We start from the raw sequence: 26,544 nt of genomic DNA, 5'->3' as shown, positions 1-26,544 counted from the left end.
TCGAACGTGATTGGCTCTTACTTTTAGAACCAACCAATAATCGCAGAGTGTTGATAAGACGAACTCAACAGTTGTGTCTGCTGAACGCGGCCATTGTGCATGAGCCCTTAGGACTCTTGAGTAGAAAATGGTAGAAAAGCAAAAATGGCTGGTTGGATGAGAGTTGGTCGCACCTTTTCCAGAAAATATTCGTCGGCTGCTTCTGACGCTCATGCTAGTTCAGGTAGATATAAATGAAGTGTGCTAATTAATTAATTTAAATATTATTTACGCATTTGAAAACAACAGTATTTATATTTGCGTAAAATATTGCACTCTAGACAATATTATCTCTCATAGCAAAGTGTCATTTTTGTCAAAATATTATTAATTAGGACTCGAATGTTACTCTTTTTATTTAAATAATACTATGAAGGCGTATCACGTTTTATGGGTAAAGAGAAAATATATGGAGGATGTCAGATAAGTTATCAATGAACATTACATAACAGTAACGTATGCTTTTCAGAGCAGACGCAGCTTTTATGGAAGAGGCTTTCATATTTCGTAGGCTTTCCAGCGATAGGACTGGCTATGGTTAATTGCTATTTGAATCATCAGGCACATCATCATGATGAACGTCCAGAATTCATCGCATATGATCATATGAGAATAAGAAGCAAGGTACATATCGAAACATGTATATGACATTAAATATGAAAAATATGGATTTCCAAGATCCTTGTTAATTCTTACTTTACATTACTATTTTATAATATATTATTTAATTTATTATTTAATTATTAATATAATATATTATTTTTAGAAATTTCCATGGGGAGATGGTAACCACAGTCTTTTCCATAATCCAAAAAAAAATCCTTTACCCGAGGGTTATGAAGAGTAGTAAGTGGTTCTATCTAGATTGTTTAATAATTACGTTGAGCACTAGCATTCTTTATAACATGTATCCTGCATTATATTGGCTTATGAACAATTGAGTCAATAAATTGATAGAGATATGACATTTATATTCTTTTTCTATACAATATTTCCTTATCCGACCACTATGATCAACTTAATGTGATTATCATAAAATCACTCCCAGCGTTATGTATATATATATATATATATATATTTTTTTTTTTTTTTTTTTTTTTTATTTATACTTCTATAGGAAATTTTGCCGCAATTTCTAATGTTATAAACTCTGTTAAATTTAAGTTGTTGAAACAAATTTGTTTTAAATATAGAGTTTGAGAATAATAGGCATTAATACAAATTCTGTTTTTTCTTTATTAAAAATGAAATACATAACGAATTTAGTTACAGCAATATAATATCAGAGATGTAATAAATCTACGAGATCTTTTTTTAAATCTTGTATTATAAAACATCATAAAATCACAACTTGGTTTATTGTCTAATATCTGATACAAAAATATGAAAAATATAAACAAGCAAAATGTCAACCAATTTTTATAAAATAGCAAATGTAATGAGCTTGATACTTACGTATTGAGCTACTTATGTATTCAAATTACTAATATAACTAAATTACCTCCTGTTATGTATGTTATTATTACCTATATTTAAATCAAATAATTAATACAAAATTCAAATGAGGAATGTCTCTTATAGCTGATCATAATAAAGAAAAAATTGAAAGATATCTAATTTTCTATGTCACCACTCTTCGCAAATACAATTATGATAAACATACATCACACATATACATATTATTGAATTGTATTATTAAACGCATACATATTGTATTAATGAATATATCACATCACGCACGCACAAACACACATCTACACTTATTATTGTATTTGCATAAGTGAATATATGGGTGCGATCCACTAGACGGTTCAAACGCTTCAGAGCATTATTTTGTCCTTGTTTAACATTTGATAAATAAGGATGAAACGTTTCTAAGAGCGTTTGGAGCACCAAGTGGATCGCACCCGCACTGTGTATGCGCATACACATGTACGAAATAAATGTGTGTATATAAATATATATATAAATTCTTAACTTAAAGTCGAACGATTGCACAGTTACAATTGAACATTATATATAAATATACCGTTATAGTTATGGAAGAAATGAAACGCTTTAGAAAATTAAATATTATTACACTCTCAACTTTTTCGTGCTATTTCCTTTGATCGTCAACAGAATAAGAAACGTAAAATATATTAGTGTGAATTCTGTATATCACATAATTTTATTTAGGAAAGTTTGGTTACAAACTAACGCGTCAACAGCTTTTATATTTAAAATATAAGTAACAGTGAATAGATACTGATTAATTGACAATGAGTTATATTCTAGTCTGAGAAGCTTAAAATCTTAGCAAATTATGGAGAATTTCAAAATGCAGATATGTGTTTTTGAATTATACGTCGATACATATAATTGGTTTATAACCTTTGCATTGCTTATAATGTTCCGTTTTCCAATGCAAAGATGAGCAACGTTTGGAGCAATAATGAGCTTCCAAGCAAGCTTGACAATACACTGTACTTTTGCGCTTGCAGCGTAAACAGGGCTTATCTACCTCATCCAGAATTCCTAGATTGTCATTTATGTCCAATGATTTTTCATCCTTTTCATTCAACGACTCCAAATTATTTTGAAGAAATGTAGTCGTATTTTCCATTTTCTCGAATAACGATGGCGATATACTCCTAATGTTTAAGATACTCGGCGTGATTGCGTCTTCGGAGGAGTCGCTTTTCACGGAAATACATTCAATATTGTCATTAAGAATATCGTTTTTAGCGAAAACTTCTACATTTTTATCAATTACTTCTTCTACATTTACGTCGACGGGAGCGTCTTCTTTTTGAACGGAGTTACATGAAGAACTTCGCGATTCTTCGGTATATTTTTGGTACATATGTTTGAGCTCTTCATTGATCGTTTTAATGTTAGTGTTAGTGTCTACTTCCATCATTTCCTCTTCCATATCTTCGGGAAGTTTTAGGCAGATCGATATTTCGCTTTCTTCCGTACTCGATGCATCTTCCAGAACTTCAAATTTCGATGACATTTCCTCAAGCTGCATCTCCTCTACTTCTAATAGCGATTGCCTGCTATCTTCTTTTATATCTTCAGATTCTTTTATGGTATCGATCGATTGTATCGTACTTTCCGCCATGTTCCATTCATCTTTAAACTTTGATGGTATTTCTTGTAGCAGTATCTTATTTACTTCTAATGGTTCTTCGTTAAGTGTTTCAATATTTTGTGCTTCGGTTACAAAATCTTGAGATGAATCAGCTACCATGTTTTTCAGAACAGATAATGGCTTTACTGTAGAATCGCATTTTATCGCATCAAATGACCATACTGAACATTGCGACATACTTGAGTTATCTTCTTCAGAACACGATACCTTATCACATTGCTCTTGCTCCTGTGATTCTCCCACACTTTCATCAATATACAGTTTCCCAGAATCAGAATCAGAATCAGAATGAGATGATCTATCGTACGTTTCTTCGCTAGAATTACTACTTTGTTTGTCCATAGAATCTTCTTGCTGTTCATTTAAATACGTTGATATTGTTTCGGCATGTTTCTCGTGTGTGGTATGTACCTGTGATATTTCCGTAGATTCGGATGTTTTTAATGGAGATGTCGATCGCCATATGTTGTTTAAAGTCGGAGATGAATCACGCGATGTATTCAATGGATCAGCCTGTATCTCTGTGGAATTTAATATTTCAATATTCTCGTTGACATAATCACGCATTCCAGCTTGTAAATTTTCACTAGATATTTCATTACTGGCATTATATACTTCTTTACTTTGATCTTCTGTATTATATAGGGATTGTGATGTCGCATCGTTTCCTCCGCTATTATTTAATATTGCTACGTTAGAAGTTTTATGTATGCTTTCCGTTCCCACATTATTAGATTTTTCGTTTGCATTATATTTCTTCGCAATTTCTGGTTGATCTTCCATTTTCTCAGTTAACGCATCCTGTAATGAATTTAATGAACGTTGTGCAAGAAAGCTTAATTTGGGGAGTTGCTTGCCAAATAAACTTGCTGTTTTTAAAGACTCGTTAATTTTTGCGTTATCTTGTGCTTCCGTTTCCGAATTCTTAGCAGACACCTCTGTAATCGAATTCTCTTCTGGTGTCCTTGTATGTCCTGGCCACGATGCTTTCAGAGACTCGTTAATTTTTGCGTTATCTTGCGTTTTTGTTTCCGAATTCTTGGTAAACACTTCTGTGATCATATTCTCTTCTGAACGTCCTAGCGACGTTGCTTTTGAGCTCTCAGACCGTTTTTCCATATTAGCCAATGAGCTTTTTTGGAATTTTTTCATTAGTGTATCATCATTATTTTGCTCTTGTAGTCTTGTGTCTTTTATAAGTGGTTCCTTAGCTATCGCAAACTCCGGCGTAAAGAATGACTCTTCATTTTGCTCTTCTAAATTATTCTTTATCACCGTTGGTCTCGAATTTTTCGAAATATTCGAATCAATACTTTGCTCCGAAGATTGTTTTTCTAAATTCCTATTACACGCTGAACTATTCTTATTATCTCGATTCGATTGAATCTTCGTTAACTTGTCTACGAATGTTTGCATTGTGTTTTCTTGTAATACTGACCGGTTTTGTAATGTACTGTTTTGTGAATCTTTTTCGACACATTTCTCAGTGGTTTGTGATTTTTCTATCATGTTTTGTATGTAATTTTTTAAATTCTGAAACAACCAATACAGTTTTAATCTCTCATAATGTGTTTGATTAAATTCTTGCTCATTAAGCGAATATTTCAATTGGTCCGACATGTAGAAATACGAACGTATTTGATCACGCAATAGAATTTTCTGAATGTCTGTTAGAACCGCCGGATTAAAATTATAATTAAGATCTTTAATTGAGAATATAGCATCGTTTTTTTGTGCATATGTGCTTCTTGGTAAAATTAATAATGTGTTATCTTTTTCTGAGTATAGTTTAGACATCGTATTTTGTAAAATAGTTGCTCTCTGCGTGGAAGTTGTCGGAGCAGTACCAGATGTATTTTGCGATACGTTACATCCGCTCAAGGCTCCTTGATATAAATCTTGCGGATTCATGGACGATGCTTTCTTTTGCATGCAATCTTTACTTTGTGACTTGGGAATTTTTATTCCTTTATTCGGCATGTTATGATAAGTATGATAAAGCTCGTTTGAATTCAGGTAACGATTGTATTGCGCTTTTTCCAAAGATTGGGCAGGAGGCACGTTTGCATTTCTTTTATTTACTGGTCCACACGAGCGTACGATAGTATTCGATGATGAAATGTTACTAGTATTTACAAAAACCTGTTGAACATTCGATACACCTGCCGATGACATATAATGGCCTTGAACCGGATGATTCGTATTTCCTAAAGATTGTTGTTGATTAGCATTCGGCATATGTGAGGGTGCCACAGATGGTACGTCACATGTATATTGTTGATGAATATTTGGCCTAAATTGTCCCGAGTGTGGTACTTGTAGAGAATTAGTCGAATTGCCAAATAATTTCTGCTGGTTGACATTTGAGGTCGTTGGCACCGGACGTGGCATTGTCGAATATTGCATGGATTTGCCACGATTTGGCACTTTTGCATCTGGATATGGAGCACCTCTCGAAAATGGCTGTGCGTTAACGCTCGGCATTGATTGTTGCTGATTAGCATTCGGCATACGTGAGGGTACCACAGACGGTACGTGACATGTATATTGTTGATGAATATTTGGCATAGGTTGTCCCGAGTGTAGTACTTGTGGAGAATTAGCCGAATTGTCAAACAATTGCTGCTGATTGACGTTTGAGGTCGTTGGCATCGGACATGGCATTGTCGAATATTGCATGGATTTGCCACGATTTGGCACTTTTGCATCCGGATATGAAGCACCTCTCGAAAATGGCTGTGCGTTAACGCTCGGCATTGATGTATTCGGAACTGATGCACCAATGTTCGGATGTTGTGATGCGTTAGTTTTTGCATTGTTCTGTTGTCGTAAGGTTTGTGTGATATAAATCATATAAGATTGTATGAGATCAACATAACTGTTAAATTCCATCAGTGTTATTGGTTGATCTATTTGCATATATTGATTGACGAAAATTATAGCACATTCAACATCGTTCGTGGACAACCATACCATCAACTGTTTTATATCTTGGGCTATTTGCTTTATATACGTACACATTTGTTGTGCGTGTTCTGTGAAAGTACTTCTTGTATGCATACTTAGACGCTTGGATCGAATAAATTCGCGACAGTATCCGATATGGGCGCAGATACGTTTTACCGTAATTTGTATTAAATTTGTGAAATCGTGGTTAATATTTGGAGTATTAATCCCGACCGGTGCAACTGGTGCATTTGCTCTGCGTGAGAGATACGTATGTCTAGGAGCGGTATTATATGATGACGATTTGAATGTTGATTGAGGTGCTAATTGAGGACGTATTGAATGAGAAGTTAATTGAGAAGGTAATTGAGGATGTGTTAGGTGATATTTTAATATAGGAGATACTAATTGAGACCGTGTTGGTTGAGGGGGTGCTAATTGAAAAGGTGCCGATTGAGGAGGTACTAGTACTAATTTAGAACGTGTTGATTCAGATTTTAATTGAGAAGGTACTAATTGAGGACGTGTTGGTTGAGAGAATGTTGATTGAGCAGGAACTAATTGAGGGTGTGTTGGTTGAGGGAGTGTTAAAGGAGGTACTAGTTGAGGTTGAGGTTGAACCTGAGGATGTATCGGTTGATGACATGTCGATTGAGAATGTGCTAATTGAAGAGATGCTGATTGAGGACGTGTTGGTTGAGGTGCTAATTGAAGAGATGTTGTTTGAGGAGGTGCTAATTGAGGGCGTGTTGGTTGAGGAAGTTTTAATTGAGCAGGCACTAATTGAGGACGCGTTGGTTGAGGTGTTAATTGAAGAGGTACTGGTTGAAAAGGTGCTAAATCAAGAGGTTCTGACTGACAGAATGTTGAGCATGCTCTGTTTGATGGAGCCGATGCATTAAGACTCGTAGATTTCGCGACGTATGGATAACTAAACTTCTCAATAGATCGTGCTTTGCTGTGTGTTATATCCAAAGAAGTCCTTAGTAACAGTCCTTCTACATTAGGAGTGTCGTATGCAGCTTTAACTGACCCAGGACTGTTTTCAGTCGCCATATGTGTTTTCTTCCGCTTGATAGACGATACATGTTCGTTCTCTTTTCCTCGACTATGTCCCACATTTCCAGTTTCCTCTAAAGTAGTATTATTTTGAGAATTTTGTTCTTCATCAGTCTTTTGTTTGTTGTCCGTGGAAGTCTGTTGTAGCTGTGCTCCGAAATCAGACGTATCACACGCAAGTTTATTTGATTCAGGACAATTCTCAGTTGTTATTGCATTGATATATTGCACTGATAGACATTCATCCCTTCCTCTTTGATTATGATTCATCGCGTTTCTACTTTTGTTTAAAATTGGATACTCTTGAAAACTTTGTCGTTGTTGAGAATTATTTACATTATCTTTAGTAGTAGTAGTAGTAGTAGTAGTAGTAGTAGTAGTAAGACTAGAATCACATACGAAATCACAACCTTCAGTCTCAACAATAACATTTTCATTATTATCTAACGGTATATTATTTTCTAGGCTTCTACTCGTGCACCTGCGCTTGGACCTTTCAGATGTTTTATGATCCATCTGAAGAAGTTTATCAAGGAGAGACCAAGTTTCTTTTAGAGAGCTTTGTGAAAACTTCCGTGATACTCGAAATTTTAATTTAGGTTTTATTTTTATTTCTATTTCCATATCGTTACTGTTATCGTCATCTGCTGAATGACTGTCCGACGCGTGATTATCATCGTAGTAATTTGAATTGCTTGAAGATTTAGACGAATTTGTCGTTCGTGTGGAAAAATATTCGTCCTGTCTTCTTTCCGAAGAATTTTCTTCTGATGTCGATGTCGTCACTGAAAACTGATCAGTTGTCTTTTCATTTTTCGTAACATTACCATTACTTGTTAATAATATATTTCCAACATTTTGCGACACGTCACAGCCGTCTTCCTCGCCATCGTACGATGTTGATTCATGTGCAGATGCGATTGGCAATTCCGAATTTAATGTTACATAATTTTGCATATTTTTGTATTGCGCTAAATCAACATTTTCATCTAAATTTATTTCAACCATGGACGGTATATCTTTGCTAAATTCTGCACTTTTGCTACTGTTTTCTGTATCGGCAATTAATGACGAATTCTCTATGTGGTGTTCTTTTGCCGAGACTTTGCTCTCTATATTTTCCTTCAAATTGTTAGGTATAGCCCCACGTTTACATAACGATGCTACATCTTCTATGTTTTTGTCTGGTGTAACATTGTGCGTAACATCGTATTTTTCGGTGCTTGTGGAAGATACAGTGTTTTTTGCTGAGGTGAATACTTGCTTTACTTCTATTTTACTTCTTTTCTTTTCCTCATGTTCTCCTACAAAAATATCGTCATCTTCTGAGGGATCGATGTTCCTTCTAAAGTCAGAATGGCGTTTCTTCAATCGAATCGGCACAGTTGTATCTAGTGATTTAGTTCCTGACGAAGAACATTCCTGACTAACGGATATATTCTCATCTTTTGCAGAAATAGAAATAGATTTATTTTTCGGGACAGTCTTACTTTCGGAACAAGAAACAATTTTCCATAAAACATATTTTTTGTGAGCAAAATTCTGTGTTTCTTCTTTTCTTAGCGATTCGTCTTTCAACGAGGAAGAGCTAGATGCTGTTTCAATATCTGATCTTTCCGTAGAAATATCTCTGCGATCTGTTGACGTAACATCAATATGAGAATCCTTTTCTGGTTTTGGAGTAAAATCCTGTATAGTGCCGTTTGATGATTCTCTTCTAGATAAATCACATTCCTGGATTTTACTTTGACAAGTTTCACTAGCGTCCTTTGCGTCGATCGATGCTGCAGTTCCAGCAACAACACTTGGAATTTGTGTGTTGGACTGTTGAGACATATCTTGTAAATTCCCTGCTCGTCCCTTCTTTTCAGCATCATATCTGTGTTCACTTTCCGTTTTTTCCTCGTGGAACGGAAGTAAATTTTGATTACTACTGTGCGATAATTGCAACAAGTTGTTTCTGAAACATATAACAATGTATTATATATAATAATTATAAATGTAATTAAAAAATCTAACAATTGTCTATAAGATATTTACAACTGCGAAATTGATAATAAAATAGGTAAATAAAATAGTTAAATTAATTAGCAAAAAATATATATTTGATATATGTATATGTATAAAAATATATATGTATATAAAATGTATATTTGTTAGAGACGAATCAGGTCTGTTGCGTAATATGTGCTAATTAATACTATTTAATTAAATAGCAATAGTATTGTTGGTGTCTCATTTGCGTGTACTACTTATACTTTGTTTACTCAGAATACGTATAATCTTTTGTTCCTTGTACATTGCAATAAACTTATTATTATTATTTATTAATATTACACACACACACATTAAGTTAATAATATTAATTATTAAATAAAAAAAAAAAGATTCCTCTGTTTCAGAGCAGACACTTATACACATTGATTTAGAAACACATTGATCAACATTTTAGAAATTACGACTGTTGCAGTATTCACGTAGAAACGCTGATCAAGACACGCTGCACTCAATCGACGATTATACGTATTATTACAAGTCCTGGGACGAACGAAAAAAATATCGCGAAATCACCTGCTTGCATAGAAATGCTCGGAAGCGATGATCCGCTTTAGAGACTCAGTTCTCATCTTTTTAATAATGTCGTCGTGTTTGGTTTCGGATGTTCCAGTCAGCAATCCCGAATCGTCTACGGATTTCCCGTAAGTTTTATATTCCATGACCACGTCAAAAGGCGAGAACCATTCGCGAAAATCCGGATTCCGGACCTTCTCGCGAGTATCGCACCGAAGTATATTTCGTCGTGAAACAGACGGCGGGATATGCTGCGACGGAACGCGCAGTTTTGTCCTATGATAGGATATAGCACTTTTCTCGTGCGGCAATTTTTGTCAATGTATCATCGCAGGATCTGTTTTTATTCCAGTGTCGGATTCGCAAACACGACACGCGAAGACAATGATTATCGTCAAAGCAAATTAGATGTGGCTGAAAAACACAATTGCCGTGTGCTATGTTATTCCACTGCTTATAGTAGTACGTCGAAGGAATCGAATATCGCTGAAACAACGAAATTTATGTATTATCGCGACAAATTTGACATTTGTTGGACTTCAAGACTAGCTAATTCTTTTAGAGGAATAAGAAAAAATGTTTCTTTGGCTTTTTAATCCTATTCATTATATTTATTTTCGTAGTCTTTTAAATTTAATTATATCTGTGTTTTCTATCTTGTTAATTATTATTATTTCGTGTTTTCTTAATAATAATTCTCAATAATAATAAAGCTTATAGTTATGATCATTATAAGTACTTCATAACTAGTACGAAGATCTACCATTCCAGATAAAACTCCTAAAGATTTTTTAATATAAAAATGTACATAATTACACATAAAATATCTTTACATGTATTTTCTGTCTCTTGTATAATCTTTATTTGTATATTATAGGAAAAATAATAAAAAGAATAATTAAAAAATAGCTAAAATTAAAATTGCGATTAAATTATATAATATTCTACATATAAATATCATATATGTATAATATTTTATATACGATTATTATATTTATATCTGAGCATTTTTTTCTCATTTCCTCAAACTAGAGTTTTTTGTAGCAATTTTATTACGTACTTTATTTTAAATGCTAAAAGAGATGTCTGCGGATCATTTTGCGTTTCCTGCTGGAGTTTTGACAATTGCGATGCTGACTCGTTTATCACAAAAAGACTGCTCGAGAATCCTGCCCTTCGATCCCTTCGTTATAATTAAAAAATCAGAATATGTACAGATGTTGCAGCATAATTAGAAAGCACAATATAGATTCTAGTAAAATTAAAATAAACATACGTAAACATACATTACAAATATCACATATCGATATTACTTACGATTTTACATCGTGATCTATCTTACATTTATTATTTTATTAAACGTCCGGGACTTACGTCCCATATAGAGATACTTTCAGTTATCATAACTCAATATGGCTATTCTCTGCATAATAATGGACAAATAATAATGTGCCACTAGAGAAATGTAGTGATGGGATTAAGTGTCTTGCAAGTAGATTCGAATTTATTAGCGTAGTTTTGAACTCTCTGATTACTTCGAAAAATAAAAGCATTATTTCAAGTATACTCGAACCTAGGCGAAATGGGTTCAAATCTTTTGTAAATACTTCAAAAAACAAGAGTATTACTCCAGGACTCGAATTTAACCTGAAATATGTTCAAACCTTTTATGAGTACTTTACTACAAATTTAATATGTATAACATGTGTCATAGTAAATATGTTAATTTAGTAAATGTATACTAGTCAATATAAACACACATATACAGGATGTTTCCTTAAAGACCGCCCTATAACTACATAGCGTTATTCATGATAAAAAATTGAGTTGAAAAGTCCTGAGCCATTTTTTTCTCTAATGGTTAATAATTCAGTAATTATTGAGTAGAGTCAATCCACTCAATGCCGTCTTTTAGCCGGCCGTATATCAGTGAGCCACGTGCCCGTAGTCTGCGCTCACGCGTACTACTAGGCTGATAGTAAATGTATTAATGTAATGTATTAATGTAATAAATTAACATAATTTTTCTGTTATACTTATGTATTATATTATCAATATGTATGTGCATACACATTGACTAGTATAAGTGTATATATTTACTTACTGAATTAACACATTTGCTGTAACATATAGGTACACACAAATATATATCTCTTTATAATAACATAACATTCAAATACTACTACTTGTAAAAGAGATTCGATTCTTTACTTTCTTTATCTTTATAGAAACTAACTTATAAGTACATTTCAAATCCTGTAGGCAATCATTCTGAAATTCGAAATCAACTAATCCGGATTCGATTAGACAATTAAATGCTAAATAATTTCAATGGAAAAATCTTCAGTAGAATATCTCTCGTCAGTCACTAAAAATATCTTCTCGTTATTAAGTAATCGCACCAATTTCGAATATTAACTGTCGTGCAGAAATTATTTATTTACTTGCTAATCCTGCGACAACAATGCGACGAAAAAGCGAACGTCTAGCCAGTACGAAGGTTTCGTCTACACTATCGGTATTTGTTCTGTAGCCTTTGAGAGCGTCGCGGTCACGCAGCGGGACCGACATAAACGCAAGGGAGGGGTAAAGCAACACAAAACGAAGTAAAAAAAAAACAGAGAAGTAGTAATAAAGTCCCTTGCACAATGCCAGGCAACAGGCAATAGGAACAGGAAATAACCAAAAAAATCGTTAATTACAACCTAAAAATGATTGGTTGGCAACAAGCAATAGGCACAGAATTTCCAACGTGACGGAAACTCTGTGTCTATATTGCCTGTGTCACTGTTTATTCTGCATTTATACATCCCTTACAGAAATTTAATACTGTAAGTGATTATTTGGCTAGTGATTAATTACTCATTTTGAGTATTAAAAGTACTGTTTTTAATGATTTTAATACTCAAAATAAGTAATTAATTACTAGCCAAATAATCATTTACAGTATTAAATTTCTATAAGGGATGATTTCTGATTTCTATTCCCTGTTCCTATTGCTTATTGCCTAGCATTGTGCAAGGGGTTTTAGGCTCGAAATTTCACAAATCTAAGCTCAGAATTGGAATCAGCGACACCGAATACACTATTTTTGAGGAAAAATTTTTTTTATTTGACCGTGTGTTCCCCGCGCAAGCCACTTTTGTGGCTCCGAACAAATATCGACATTTTGAGCCATGTTATTTATATGTTATTTATATAGATAAATTTATCGGAAAAAAGGACAGTATTTTAATGAAAAAATGCCAGCAGTTTAAAGGTTAACTCATATATTGATTGCAAACAATGTGACAAGCGCTTTTATACATATTTTTACCAATTGCAGCAACTTTTTGTTATGATTTGGAAAAGAAACAAAGTTAGCACATATTTCGCAGCAAAAATGATTTTCTTATTCTTACTTTATGTAATGAATATTACTTGTGCGTAACAAATAATTGATTTGAATGCTGATACAGTTATGTTATAAATGATGTTTGAGTGAAGTATAACTAAGTATAAATATGATCTGCAGTCCGCGTAGTGATATTAGAAACTTACTCGCAAGATAAGGAAACTGACAGTCGTCTAAGAACCACATACGGTTTGATTGCTAGCTGTACCAGTCCTCTTCGTATTTTCCGCTTTGATAGTCCTAGTTTCTGTAGATTGTCCTTCAGCTGAAACAATCGTCATCAGATATTTCAGCATAATCCAGCGCGCGTTCCAATGTACACTGCTGGTTAAATCTATAAGGTACATTACTAATATAACTAAATTAATACCCCCTGTTATATATATATGTTATTATTATCTATATCTAAATTAAATAATTAATGCAAAATTTAAATGAGGAATGTTTCTTATAGCTAATACTAAGAAAAGATAATAAGCTGATTATAAGAAAATAAAGAAAAAATTTTGAAAGATATCTAATTTTCTATACCACCACTTCTTGCAAATACAATTATGATAAACATTAACACTTACACATATACATATTCACATATACATATTATTGAATTATATTATTAAATACATATATATTGTATCAATGAACATATACGAGAGAGAAAGATGATAGTGGTCATTAATGCCGCGCGCACCCACAAACACACATCAAACACTTATTATTGTATTTGCATAAGTGAATATATGGGTGCATCCACTAGATGCTTCAAACGCTTCATGCAGAGCTTCATTTTGTCCCTGTTTAACATTTGATAAACAATTGATAAGGATGAAATGTTTCCAAAAGCGTTTGGAGCACCGTGCACTCCTAAACTATAGATTTTGGTCGCTGACAGTGGAATATCGAAACACAGCCCTGTATGTCCTGTGATTTCTTACCTTTACGTTATACTAAGCGCCTAATATATAATTTCTACAGAATACAAGAAAAGCACCCATTACACTATACATCTCAAAATTTATCTAGAAGAACTCCATACATATTCAAGCATGCATCAATGTCATTATCAGATAGAATAGATTTTTGTCATTAAACTTTATATATTCTCTATTGGAGCTAAAAAAAATGAATTTTACGACAGAAGCGTGTACAGTGCTAGATATGCTAGTAGAGATTGCAAATTATATGCAAATTGTAATGAAATCGCATTTCAACATTTCCGCATTTCGGAAAAGGTCGCGGAATATTTCAGTGCGCGTCTTACAGGCTTGCCGAATATCTAGCACGGCAGTAAAACCGGCAATTAAGGCTCCTGGTCCCTGATGCTGATGCTGTCCTTATTTAATGACGAAATTCTTGCATAGTATTTCCAAATAAAAAGATATTTGCACAAAATAACGCTTCAGATCACTTCAGTACACTTCAAAAATACTCTGAGTTTTATCCATTTCCCTTGACAGTTAATAAACAGTAGTAAAATGAATGTAATGCAAAACCTAACCAGGTTTATGCGCAAAAGTAAAACAGACTGTTACTTTTGTCTCGACTTATATTTTTGCCACAATTAGTCAAATATTCGTTGTTATGAAATAACTGAACCTCTAAATATGTATCAAAATACAAGAATAGTGACTTATTTATAATATTTATAATAAACAATAAGGAGGTAAATCAAATTTCCAATGAAATATTGAGAAAGAAAACACGAAATTCTTACTTTGACTGTATTTTTATGGCATCGACACAATAGACACACAACTTCTCATGACAGAACTTCGAGCGCTACTGAGGTGAGGGAAGGGTTCAAAAGACATTATATAACAGCGGATAGATTCGTATCATGAATACATGAATGTTATTTTTTTAGCAATCGCGTTTGTTACGTTCATCCTGCGTTATTTTTGTCCTCCCCTACTCTATTATTATGCAAAGTTTCAGATTTATTTGAATTTCCGAGTTGCCGAATGTCCCTTGTGAGCAACAAAAAAATGCTCTTCTTTTTATGTTAGGTATATCCCGGTGACTAGAGCTGGGTTCGAAAACTTTACTCGGGTGCACACCGCGTCATTCTATCTTTGTTACTTACTAAAAGTTGAACAAGGACAGAACAACGCTGGTGTGCATCCGAGTGAAGTTTTCGAACGCAGCCCAGGTAGCAAAAAAACATATTTAAGCGGTATAAATGATTCTAGCTATTCTATGTGAAACGCAAAAATCAAAAATTTTCTTATTTAGGAGAACCGGTGTGTCTATTAACTAGAACTAAAAAAAACCAATATTTCACCATTTTGTCCAAAATGGCGGTCTTTTTATTAAAAATATTATAGTTTTTCCTCAAAATTTTGTTGGTATTTTATATATATATATATATATATATAATATATAAAAAAATAGAATATATATATAGTTCCGACTGCTTCCGATCGATCTATAGAGTTTTACACATAAGTTGTTTTCGATGTGAGAAATAAAGTACTCGTGGTGCCAACTTCGGAAAATTACAAAAATCCTCTGCGGAGGTTTAAAGTGATGTGTAGAGGCAGTAGGTTCCGCCCCCCTCCGGAGGGCTCCACTACCGTTAAACTAGACACATAGTGTAGTTGCTTTTCATTTACACTCAAGTGATCTGATACTACGTTTACGCGAGCGTTACTTCTGTACCCGTTTACGCGGAGTAAATTATCGTAAGTTACTACAAAATCCCGTTTATGCGAAGGAATTATCGTAAGTTACTATAATACAGAAGTAACGCTCGCGTAAACGTACTAATAGTTATGTGAATATTTTATACTCAGGTAAGATATCATTTTGTATTTACATGCTTATTTTGGTGACAAAGCTGTCGCATAATAATACAGGTCCATAGCCTCACTTTTAATGTTCGAGTCTATTAGATTCATTAAAGTACATGGTCTCGATTGTGGATAAAAACTCAGTTGAATCTTACTTGCCAGCATGCAAAACGTGTATTTAACTGAGTTATGACGTCACAAGTGAGAATTATCTGAGTTTTGATGTAAATGGAAAGCAAATAGTGTGCCTATGCAAAGTACATGCGTGACCACGCATGGAAAGTTGTAAACCCATGCATTTCGTTTCATGCGGAGAGTGTATGCGTGCCATGCGTGGAGGCAGTTTAGGTCCGCCCCTTGCGGGGGGCTCCACCTCCAAAAAGACTAATCTAACCCAATCCAATTGTTGTGTAGATGGAAAAGTATATATGCGTGAATACAATAGATTCACATTTTCCCACCCACAACAAAATTAATGAAAGATTTATTACTTTTACTAAAATATCTTAGTTATAATTACCGGTAAAATTGATAAATTTGCTATAATTTATCATTTTATCATTTACCACTGTATGTTGAAAATTATACATAATAACCGGTAATTATATATAATTATCGAATTTATCATTTTTATAGTAACATATATATCATATAAAACCGATTTTAGTCGATAAGAGCTGTCAAAAATTTTTTTTTTTTATTTCCCGAAGTTGGTGGGACCACGCGCACTTTATTCTTCACATCAAAAACAACTTAAGTACGTGTAAAATTTTACACATCGGGAGCAGGGGTCATTCGGAACTACACCCGAAAACGAATAAACGTATGTTTATTGTAGTTCAGACAATAACCACACTTCTTCTGAATAAGAAAATGTTTGCATTTCAAATACCTGAAACAGCTAGAATCATTTACATCGTCCATATACATTTTTTTGCGAGCTCTTAGTGACCAGGATAGGTATTTTTCTTTTTCTTTTTTATAACATAAAAAAGAAGAGCGTTTTTATTACTTAGAAAATAAAAATATAATCTTAAAGTAAGGATAAAAGAACATGCAAAGCGTGTTTAGCATTATTCGCTTTTTTCACTACAAAAAATTCTTGAAAAATACTTTTTTTCATGACTTTTCAAACCAGAATATCTCCTTAAGGAAGATAAACGCTCTTAGATTCTTCTCATACGTAAGAATCGTATGTAAGCAAACCGAGTCTGCTATCGTTTCCATCTTTTTTAATGGGATTTTATTAAAATGTTTCTTTTTTATTTCTGTATTACAGATTTCTGAATTAACAAATAATTTATCCTTCTCTGTATTTAAACTTTCGCCCGTGAACATTTTCTCAAAATAGTTTTGCGCTTTATACGACACATTGGACATGAATTTGCAACGTGATGTAACTTGAGATCCATCGTGCACAATGCAGCACAGATAAGATCGCATTCTTAACGATAACAAAATTCTTTGCATTTCTCGTCATGCTTATATGTCTTGCATCTTCTTCTCCGTGAAATCTAACATCAGTTGTATACCTTCAAAATTTCACACATTACACGTAATATTAAATTCCTTATTTTTAACGATGTTTTGTTTAATAGAGGTAGGTATAATGTTCGACCCAACTGGCCAAGTTTTATTGCTCAAAACAAAGCTACGTGTCGACCGTAGATTCCGGTCATTTTCAAGCGTATGTATTACTCACAAATATTGATTGGTCAGACATAATGTCCAAACTATGTCGAATCTAAAAACTAAGCAACACAGTTGAGAGCTCCGCAATAAATATAAGAGAATATAAAAAAATATAAAAAAAGAATGTACATACTACATACATAATTATATAAACCTAAACTTACATATTTGTGCGTTGAAATTAAAACGATAGAATACTTGTTAAGGTATTCCTTTCATGACACCAAAGTCTTAAGAATTAACTGATTTTTTGGTACGAGAAAGTTAAAATGCATATTTTTACGCCAGAAAAAATTAAACCACATTACCGAACATATAAAGAAGAATTATGACTTTGAAAAATCGATATTTATATGTGACGTTATCAAAAAAGTCTATTTTCCACATTTCAATGTAATAAGTTTATCAAATATCTTAAGATATTAAATATTAACTGCGCTACACACACACACACACACACACACACACACATATTCGCTAAACTCTATACTTTCGATAGTGCCGATAAAAATACAGAGTCACTGAATATTTAAACAAAATATTTATGTTAAAAGTTGACTTAAAATGTGGTTTGTAGATGAATATTTTTAATGGCAACTTTCAAGGAATTATTTGGCAACGCTGCAAGCTGTGCGCTCATGTCACACTTCAGTTCATCACGTACGGTTTATTATCAATTATTTATTATGTTTTAAAAAAGAAAAATAATCCAAAAAATATATATATATATCGCATAAAAAATATAAATAAAAAAAATATAAATATAAAAATATATAAAGATAAAGATAAAGATAACGATAAAAGATAAAGATAAAGATAAAGATAAAGATAACGATAAAAGATAAAGATAAAGATAAAGATAAGATGTCACAAGCAGTACACCACAGTTCAGCTGCAAGCATTTTAATTTCTACAAGTCAACGTCCATTAAAAACTGGATAATTTGCAAAATCGGACTTTTTTAACAAAATATAAATTACAGTTACAATGCCAATTATCTTGTTCTTCCAGTTATTTAATTAATAATATTACCGTTTCTGTAACCTTACCTTGTTGAATCTTTTCTTTGTAGAATTGATAATATTTTGAGTGCGCTGCTTCATTTTTATTTTCACAAATTGCCTCTTATTTTTGCCCACATTACTCCTCACTTTATGTTTCTTATCACTTATTATTATTATTATAAAATCTCTCTTTGATAAAAAGAAAATGTCACAATATTCTTTGATTAATGAAATTGTCACTTACATTGACACTTTTGTTATCAACTTCACATTTTACAATCGGCGCCCTGAAAAGCGCAGCGTTGCCATATTGTTCTGACAGTAAAATTTACCGAAAAAAATGATAAATTTTTAAATACATAATATTTTCACTTTTTTCTTATAATTAAACATAATAATCAATTATAACTTGATTTTATATAAGTTTAATGCAATATACAAGAGTTTGCTGAGGCTCTGCTTAAGCGCCTACAAAATACGCTCCTTCGTGAAAGAAATACCTTAAACGTCATAATTCGTTGTGTTAGAGCCGTGCGGTGGCAAATTTCAAACTAACAAACTTGACTATGAGACAGACCCGTGCCGTCAACAACAAACAATGTCGTGGAGAGAGAACCTTCGCCACTTCCTTCGAGGCCTCACGCCACTCTGACACGCTTGGCTCTAGAGAACACCGTGACCGCCGGGGCACGAAGCCCTCGGGGCACGCGCTCCGCCTAACCGAGTAAGTAAGAAAACGATGAAAGTAGTGGTATTTCACCGGCGATGTTGCCATCTCCCACTTATGCTACACCTCTCATGTCTCCTTACAGTGCCAGACTAGAGTCAAGCTCAACAGGGTCTTCTTCCCCGTTAATTTTTCCAAGCCCGTTCCTTTGGCAGTGGTTTCGCTAGATAGTAGAACCTTCACCACTTTCCTCTCCACGACATAGTTTGTTATTGACGGCACGGGTCTGTCTCATATTGTCAAGTTTGTTTTAGTTTGGAATTTGTCACCGCACGGCTTTGACACAATAAATTATGCCGTTTAACAAGTATTCTATCGTTTTAATTTCAACGCACAAATATGCAAGTTCAGGTTTATATATAATTATGTATATTCTTTTTTTATATTTTTTACATTCTTTTATATTTATTGCGCAGCTCTCAACTATGTTGCTTAGTTTTTAGATTCAACATAGTTTGGACATTATGTCTGACCAATCAATATTTGTGAGTACATACGCTTGAAAAGGACCGGAATCTACGGTCGAAACGTAGCGTTGTTTTGAGCAATAAAACTTGGCCAGTTGGGTCGAACATTATACCTCTATTAATTTTTAATTATTCACTGGCGACTCAAGCTCTCTTGTTATGTTTTTTTTTATTGACCAACTTAGACCCGGAGGGTCTAACGGCCATTATTTGAAGGAAGAAGAACGATGTTTTTTTGAACATCATTATAAAACGTGTTTGAACACGATTAGAGTTCTTTTATATCACTTTTTCCTCTTCTTTCTTGCACTTGATGCAAACAAAAGATAGTTTCAAAGACAGGTAGTTTTTGCCTTTGAAAGGAAACCCTTAAAATAAATTTCCCTTCGAAACTACCTGCCGATCGTCATTCGATGAAGTTAAGAAAAGTATCCTCTTCTTTATCGATTATTGTGGGATTTATAACAAATGATGAAACGACGGAACACAAGAGCGAAAAATGGCAAATCTTCTTGAAGGAGGTATTTAGAAATATACTTAGTCCATCCGCACAATCAAATGTACATATCGTGCATACACTTCCTCTCGTACTAAACGTTGAGAGTAACATTTACGAGCTGGATAAAACCACAAACGTCTGATAATAACCGGTTTCTGATAATATCTCTCTTATTTTTTCCTCTTCGTCCAATTAACGGAATATAATAAAAAAGAAAAGATGAGTCATTATATATCAGGAAAACACGATTCCGGTGATAGAAAACATTAATAATTATAGCACGCAAATGATATAGTTATTCTATTTTAAAAATAATTGCGTCATTAATATTTTTAGCATCTTGTTGCAAGTATGGCAATATAAGACGTAAGAAAAATTGGTATCAGTGAAATGATTAGTGTGGAGAAGACTATATATCTAATAGTTCAAAATGTTAGTGCATTTCGTTCTGATTTTACATAATAGTAAAAAATATATATTTATACACTTAATACATACAGTTACTCGCATTAATATTTGGACATCATGATTTTTGAGAAATCATTACTTTTTAAACATAGTTTTTGTTAGAATAAAGATTGCATGGTTTTTTTAAATTAAAAAAACACTCATTATATAATTGTCAGAAATTCAACAGAAACTTAAAATTTATTTATTTATTTATTTAATTAATACAATTTTAAACATATTAAACAGTAAATAAGATTATGCTTAATTCTGCTGCCGCAAAAATATTCGGACACTCAATATGATTTAGTGATTCTGGGAAATCGGAACACGAAATGTGTAGTTTAAAGAAGCTTGACTAATCACAGGCTTTACGCTCGTTTTCGTTACGCCAGCACAGATGTTACGCTGGTTTTTGAAGCGTTTATGCTACAATGATACACACCCACGTACACGCATATGGAATATTGCTTTATGTATGAATGTATGTGTTAAATATTGCGCTGAAAATTTAATTGGCTGTCCCATGGGACGTATTTACGCCGGCGTAATGATCAATAAGCCAATCATAAGACCTTTTGAGCATCCTCCATTTTGAAAATAAGCTTTGTAAAACAACACTGTGATTGGCTTATTAATTATTACGCTGCTTAAATACGCTCCATGGGACAGCCGATGTTTGTGCTGGCGTAACGAAAACGAGCGTAAAGCTTGTGATTAGCCAAGCTTCTGTACGCCATACGCCGGTACGCCATACGCTGGCTTCATGGGACTTCACCCTGAGACTTAAAGGTGAAAATATTTTGTTTGATTGGCAGCTTGTTATTTAATATTATGAAAAAGGCAAATCGTACCGAGAAATCGGTAAGTTACTAATTCTGACTGAGTAAAAGCATGGTAGCAGACATTATAAAAAGATGTGTTCTTGAAGATCGCATTGAATCAATACTTCAGAAAAAACGTCCAAAATTACTACTCATAGGATAAGCGTAAAATTGTTAGAAAAATAAAAAAAATCCTGAATTGAGTGCTCCAACGTTGATCACAGAATTATTTGAAGATACTGGCAAGAAAGTACATCCTGATACAGTTTGTCGAGCATTAAAAAAAAATGATTACGACGGTAGAATTGCTCGTAAAAAGCCATTCATAAAAAAGGCGAATTGTAAGAAAAGATTAATTTTCGTCAAGGAGTTTATTTCTAAAAAGCAAGCCTGGAATGATGTTATATTTGCCGATAAAAACAAATTTAATATTCTTGGATCTGATTAAAAATGATAAAGTAAACGAAGAATTAAAAATAAAAAATTTGAGACCAACCATGAAACACGATGGCGGAGGTTTAATGGTTTGAGGTTGTATTTTGACTAGAAAATTAGGTAAATTGGTTTTCATTGATGAAATTTTAGATAAAAATAAATATTTAGGTATAAAAACAACAACCTTGCATAAGTGTGATTTAATCAGCATACTTGAACACGAGACTAAACGTACAGATGCGTCGATTCTGCAAATATAAGATACAAGCAAAAGATGCGCGTAATTAAGAGTCAGTTTATTTAAAGGCAGAAGATTACTCTGCCTTTAAATTATAAGCCGTGGGCACACAAGTTTTTTTATCTTAACTCTAGGTATACACACTAGGGTCTCCGAGACGCCAGATAAAGTTTGAAACTCTACTATTGGTAGAATAAATAAATAAGAGGGATAGGATCGCCTTGTAAAAAAAGTTTGAAGTTTATTCGGCAATATTTAAGCGGCAAACTTTTTTTGTACTTTGAACTTTGAAATGTGCTTTTTCAAAATCTGCAAAGTTTTCTTGATTATCTCTATTAGCAAAAAAGATATATTATTAGATAATTTTTTAACCAATTACAGTAAAATGACATTTTTTCTACACTTATGAGTGATTACAATTCTTCAACGCGTTTATCAGTCATAAAATTGTATAAATAATTCATTTCCATTTATTGCATCCATTCCCAGCAAATACAAAGTAGTCATAAGTGTATGTACAAAACGACACACACGTGCTTAAATATACAACGACATATATGTAACTGATGACATAATTGTTACTTTATAAGAGTTTTTGTTGAGGTTTCAAGTCCCCCTATTTCACGTACCGTTTTTGCCCGTTCTGTCATATTTAATTGTTTTGCGTCAAACAACCCTCGTGTGAATGAAAAAGCTGTAAACGTATCTAATGTTTCGTTTTTTGCATCCCGAAAAAATTCCGACAGTTTCGTTCCGGCAGATTGACTCAAATCTTTCCACAATTCATTCACATCGAATAATTTCGCATTATGCGTTAACGCCGAACGTGCTGTTTGCGAAATATGGTCTGGTCTGTAAAATTATTTAAAAATTTAAATATTAGAGTCCATATCCAATCCGAGAATCCGATTTAAGCATAACTGTGTGAGTATAATAGTTGATGCATTAGCAAATACAAAGTTTATGCTTACAATATTATAACTTTTCCGCTAACGTTTTGACGATCATCTAATATAAAAGTCTTATTATCAGTAGATGTATTATATGGCGTAATCGTAGTATCATCGATCCACATTGAATCATTCTCAACGATAGAGGATGCAGATGTCGCTGTTACAGTATCGTAATTCGAGCTATTAACAGTGCTACCCTCGGTCGAGTAAAAGGCTCGAAATATTTCATAAAATTGCGCACTATCTGGTATCTCAGAGCCTTGATCGTTCGTGAATAATGCCGAAGCGTTAGGCAATAATGAAGTGGAATGAAGCGATTTACTGAAAAGATGAGATATGTGTAGATAAAAAGGCACTTCCTTTACGGAGTAGAAGTAAACATATATTTCTTTTCACAAACATACTTCTCACGTTTAGTTGAATAATTATCCATGTCAAGAAATCTTGTAATAATATCCGTGGAGTTCTGATCTTTCCTGCCCAGATGTACCGCGGACCAAGTGATAATTGTCAGAACGATTAAAAATATTGCAAACGATATCAACCACTGGGTCAATCCGAAAGCCATAGCAAAATTTATCTTCTTTATAAAAAACGACTTTACAAATAAATCGTCCCGGGTCCCGTCGATCTTTTCCTTTTTCGGTTATACTAATACTCTACGTGAAAAGGATTTGACCATTTTGAAACAAAATGTAATCTGCCGCGATATGTATTTGATCGATCAAATGGGGTGTGTTCAGATTCCTCCAGTTACAGGTGCCGAAAAAGACGTTACCCCAGCGAAGAGTTAATATTTAATAATATTTTTTTTTATTTAATAATTGATTGTATTATTTAATAATAATGATTAATCCAATTTAAGATATCTTCTAAAACTTTTGATTATCTTTTGTCTCTAATTGAGCAAAGATTACAAAGATAAAACATTGAAATGAACTTTTAATTCACGCAGTTTCTGTTGCCATTATGGAGATTATTATTATTATAGCCACTCCAGATTCTTTGAGGTACTACTCTTTGAAATATTGTCAACTTATGAATTAGGCAATTCTTAAGTTTTTATTTTTTAATGTTCAGTTTGATATGCAAAAGATTTAAAGTCGGTAGAAATATTGCGTTGTATGTAACAAGACGTATTGTTAATGCACTTGTTGAACTTGCGCCTATTATGATTAAATAATGGGTTACGGGAGAACACGAGTTGTTCAAATATGGGTAGGATTTGAAGCCACTAGTGGTTTTTCTAAAGTCATCGGTGCTATTTTGAAATAATTTAATTTTAAATTGCTCTTGAAATTCGGCATTCTAGAGATATACTTATGGCTGCGTAACAATTGATATCGGACAAAATATATCCGACAAAATATCTCGGACAAAATGTCTCACCGACAAAATATCTCGCCGAAAAATAATTTCTCAAATATAACAAATATAGCTGAAGGTTCCGCCTGCTTGCGGGGGGCTCCACTATTATTAAACTAGACACATAGTGTGCTTTCAAAGTACATGCATGGGCTTTCCATGCGTGGAAAGTTGTAAACCTATGTGGCACCTCGTTTTGCGTGGAAAGTGTATGCGTGGAGGCAGTAGGTTCCGCCCCCCTGCGAGTATGGCTCCACTATTATTAGTTATATACTAGTTATAAATTTCAAAGGCATAATTACAGCCGGACTGCTCTGACACACGATCGAATGCTTAAGAATAAACAACCAAAACATATCGCAAGACTTCGCAGTGCGACGCCGATACACGATGGAATACAATCCACTACAAGACTACGTGAAACTGAGAGTGACACACATCCCTGTACAATCAATGGTAAGAATATATATTGATGCAGGGAGTTATAATATATATTTTCATAATTTTTACTTTGATTTAACTGTGGTTTCTGGTAGCATTTTTTCCGCTAAACAAAAAATTATTAAGTTTTATAAGGCTAACTGCTCTAATTTTCGAGATATACAGTATTAAAGCTCATAAAGCTTAAAATAAAATGTGTGGATAACCCAATATTTTATATTTTGTGAGATATACTCAGTCCTATTACTCGTGCCCGAGCGTGCATGGTGACTTCTCTTCATATACATGTGTTGCGCACGTGGATTATACACATTGTATATGGAACCTACAGTTTAACGCCGATTTCGAACAGCACGCCGATTTCGAACGGCAATTTTTAGAGAAGTTTTCGTGGCAAGACATACTCTCGGTGATTTGCCATTGCCTTCCGAGAGGAGAACGAGCGAATAAAATTTTCTAGCTCTACCGGGAATCGAACCCGGGACCTTTGGCTCAATAGACAAGTGCGATGTCTACTAGGCCACGCTCGTTCTCTTTTGTGAGATATTTTGTCGAAAATATTGTGTCGGAGAAATATTTCGATGTGAGATATTTTTCCCGAGTTATTTTGTCGAAGATATTTTGTCGGGGATATTTAGTCGTGCTACCGAGATGTATTTCAGCACAATCCATAATAATAAAATAATGATAAAACACGAATAAATCTAATAAATTATTAAATTTAAATAATTTATACAAACTTATGCAATACGTATGAATTGACAGAGAAGTTCTTTAGAGCGGAAGGAGAGAAGGAGAAGGAGAAGGAGAAGGAGAGAGAGAGAGAGAGAGAGAGAGAGAGAGAGAGAGAGAATGAATGAATGACCTTTATTAGCTTTCTCAGCTATTTTTACATACTACATATTTATACATACAACAGAACGTACTCTTTTAGCACACGTTTGAACATTTTTAGTTCTTCGCATCTTTTAATTTCGGCTGGCAGTGCGTTATACATTTTTACTCCTTCATAGAAAATACTTTTTTGCGCATTTCTCGTCCTACGAAACACTATTGCTATATCGCCGGTTTGTCTGGTTTGCCTATCAGTGTTCTTTCCCACTAATTCTAGACGGTCTTTTAATTGTTCCGGTAGCATGTTGTTCACCGCTTTAAAGATAAATGTACACACATTATAATATAACCTCTATATCTATATCTATTGCATTGCAGTATGACTCTCATAGCTCGATTTTGCGCTTTTTGCAGCCTGGTTAGCTCCGTTTCACTCATGTCAATTAATAACGTTGCACAATACTCAAAATGAGGAGCTATGATTGTCTTATATATCGTGCATCTGGTATAAGCCGATATATAACTACCTATTCTATTAAGAAAACTCGTTTTTTTCCTATTTTTTTTAGCATATAATCACAGTGATCTCTAAATCTAAGCCTATCGTCAATCATTATACCTAGGTATTTCATCATTTCGACACGCTCTATCTCAGTTCCATCTAAGCATGTCAACATAATATTA

At 33.6% G+C, this 26,544-nt stretch overlaps 3 protein-coding genes across 5 annotated transcripts in view; 1 reads left to right on the top strand and 2 right to left on the bottom strand.

The window, feature by feature from the left end:
- The first annotated feature begins 66 nt into the window (after nucleotides 1–66).
- LOC143903127 (cytochrome c oxidase subunit 6A1, mitochondrial) lies at nucleotides 67–1,010 on the top strand. The gene is made up of 3 exons (XM_077416552.1): nucleotides 67–223; nucleotides 509–663; nucleotides 806–1,010. The coding sequence occupies exons 1-3, from the start codon at nucleotides 145–147 to the stop codon at nucleotides 884–886; spliced, it is 315 nt and encodes a 104-aa protein (XP_077272678.1). The 5' UTR covers nucleotides 67–144; the 3' UTR covers nucleotides 887–1,010.
- A 115-nt stretch (nucleotides 1,011–1,125) lies between these two features.
- The window catches only part of LOC143903120 (uncharacterized), a 30,255-nt gene continuing 4,836 nt past the window's right edge, over nucleotides 1,126–26,544 (bottom strand). The window contains exons 1-3 of one of the 3 annotated variants that reach the window (XM_077416535.1): nucleotides 18,676–19,474; nucleotides 13,292–13,410; nucleotides 1,126–9,140 (exon numbers count right to left, since the gene is read on the bottom strand). In XM_077416535.1, coding sequence (XP_077272661.1) covers nucleotides 2,381–9,140; nucleotides 13,292–13,410; nucleotides 18,676–18,729 — 6,933 coding nt within the window. In that variant the 5' untranslated portion in view covers nucleotides 18,730–19,474 and the 3' untranslated portion in view covers nucleotides 1,126–2,380. Of the gene's footprint in view, nucleotides 9,141–9,751; nucleotides 10,223–13,291; nucleotides 13,411–18,675; nucleotides 19,475–26,544 lie in introns of those variants that run through there. The other 2 variants (XM_077416534.1, XM_077416536.1) reach the window with 2 other exon arrangements.
- On the bottom strand, nucleotides 22,761–23,788 carry LOC143903045 (uncharacterized). Its single transcript, XM_077416393.1, has 3 exons — nucleotides 23,617–23,788; nucleotides 23,239–23,575; nucleotides 22,761–23,119 (listed from the first exon to the last, which is right to left on the bottom strand). The coding sequence occupies exons 1-3, from the start codon at nucleotides 23,786–23,788 to the stop codon at nucleotides 22,846–22,848; spliced, it is 783 nt and encodes a 260-aa protein (XP_077272519.1). The 3' UTR covers nucleotides 22,761–22,845.

The sequence above is a fragment of the Temnothorax americanus genome, unplaced genomic scaffold, assembly GCF_048541705.1.
Source record: "Temnothorax americanus isolate GAGA-0224 unplaced genomic scaffold, ASM4854170v1 Scaffold43, whole genome shotgun sequence".
Lineage (NCBI taxonomy): Eukaryota > Metazoa > Arthropoda > Insecta > Hymenoptera > Formicidae > Temnothorax > Temnothorax americanus.
Note: the sequence above shows the minus strand (reverse complement) of the source record. Positions and strands in the feature narration are given on the sequence as shown.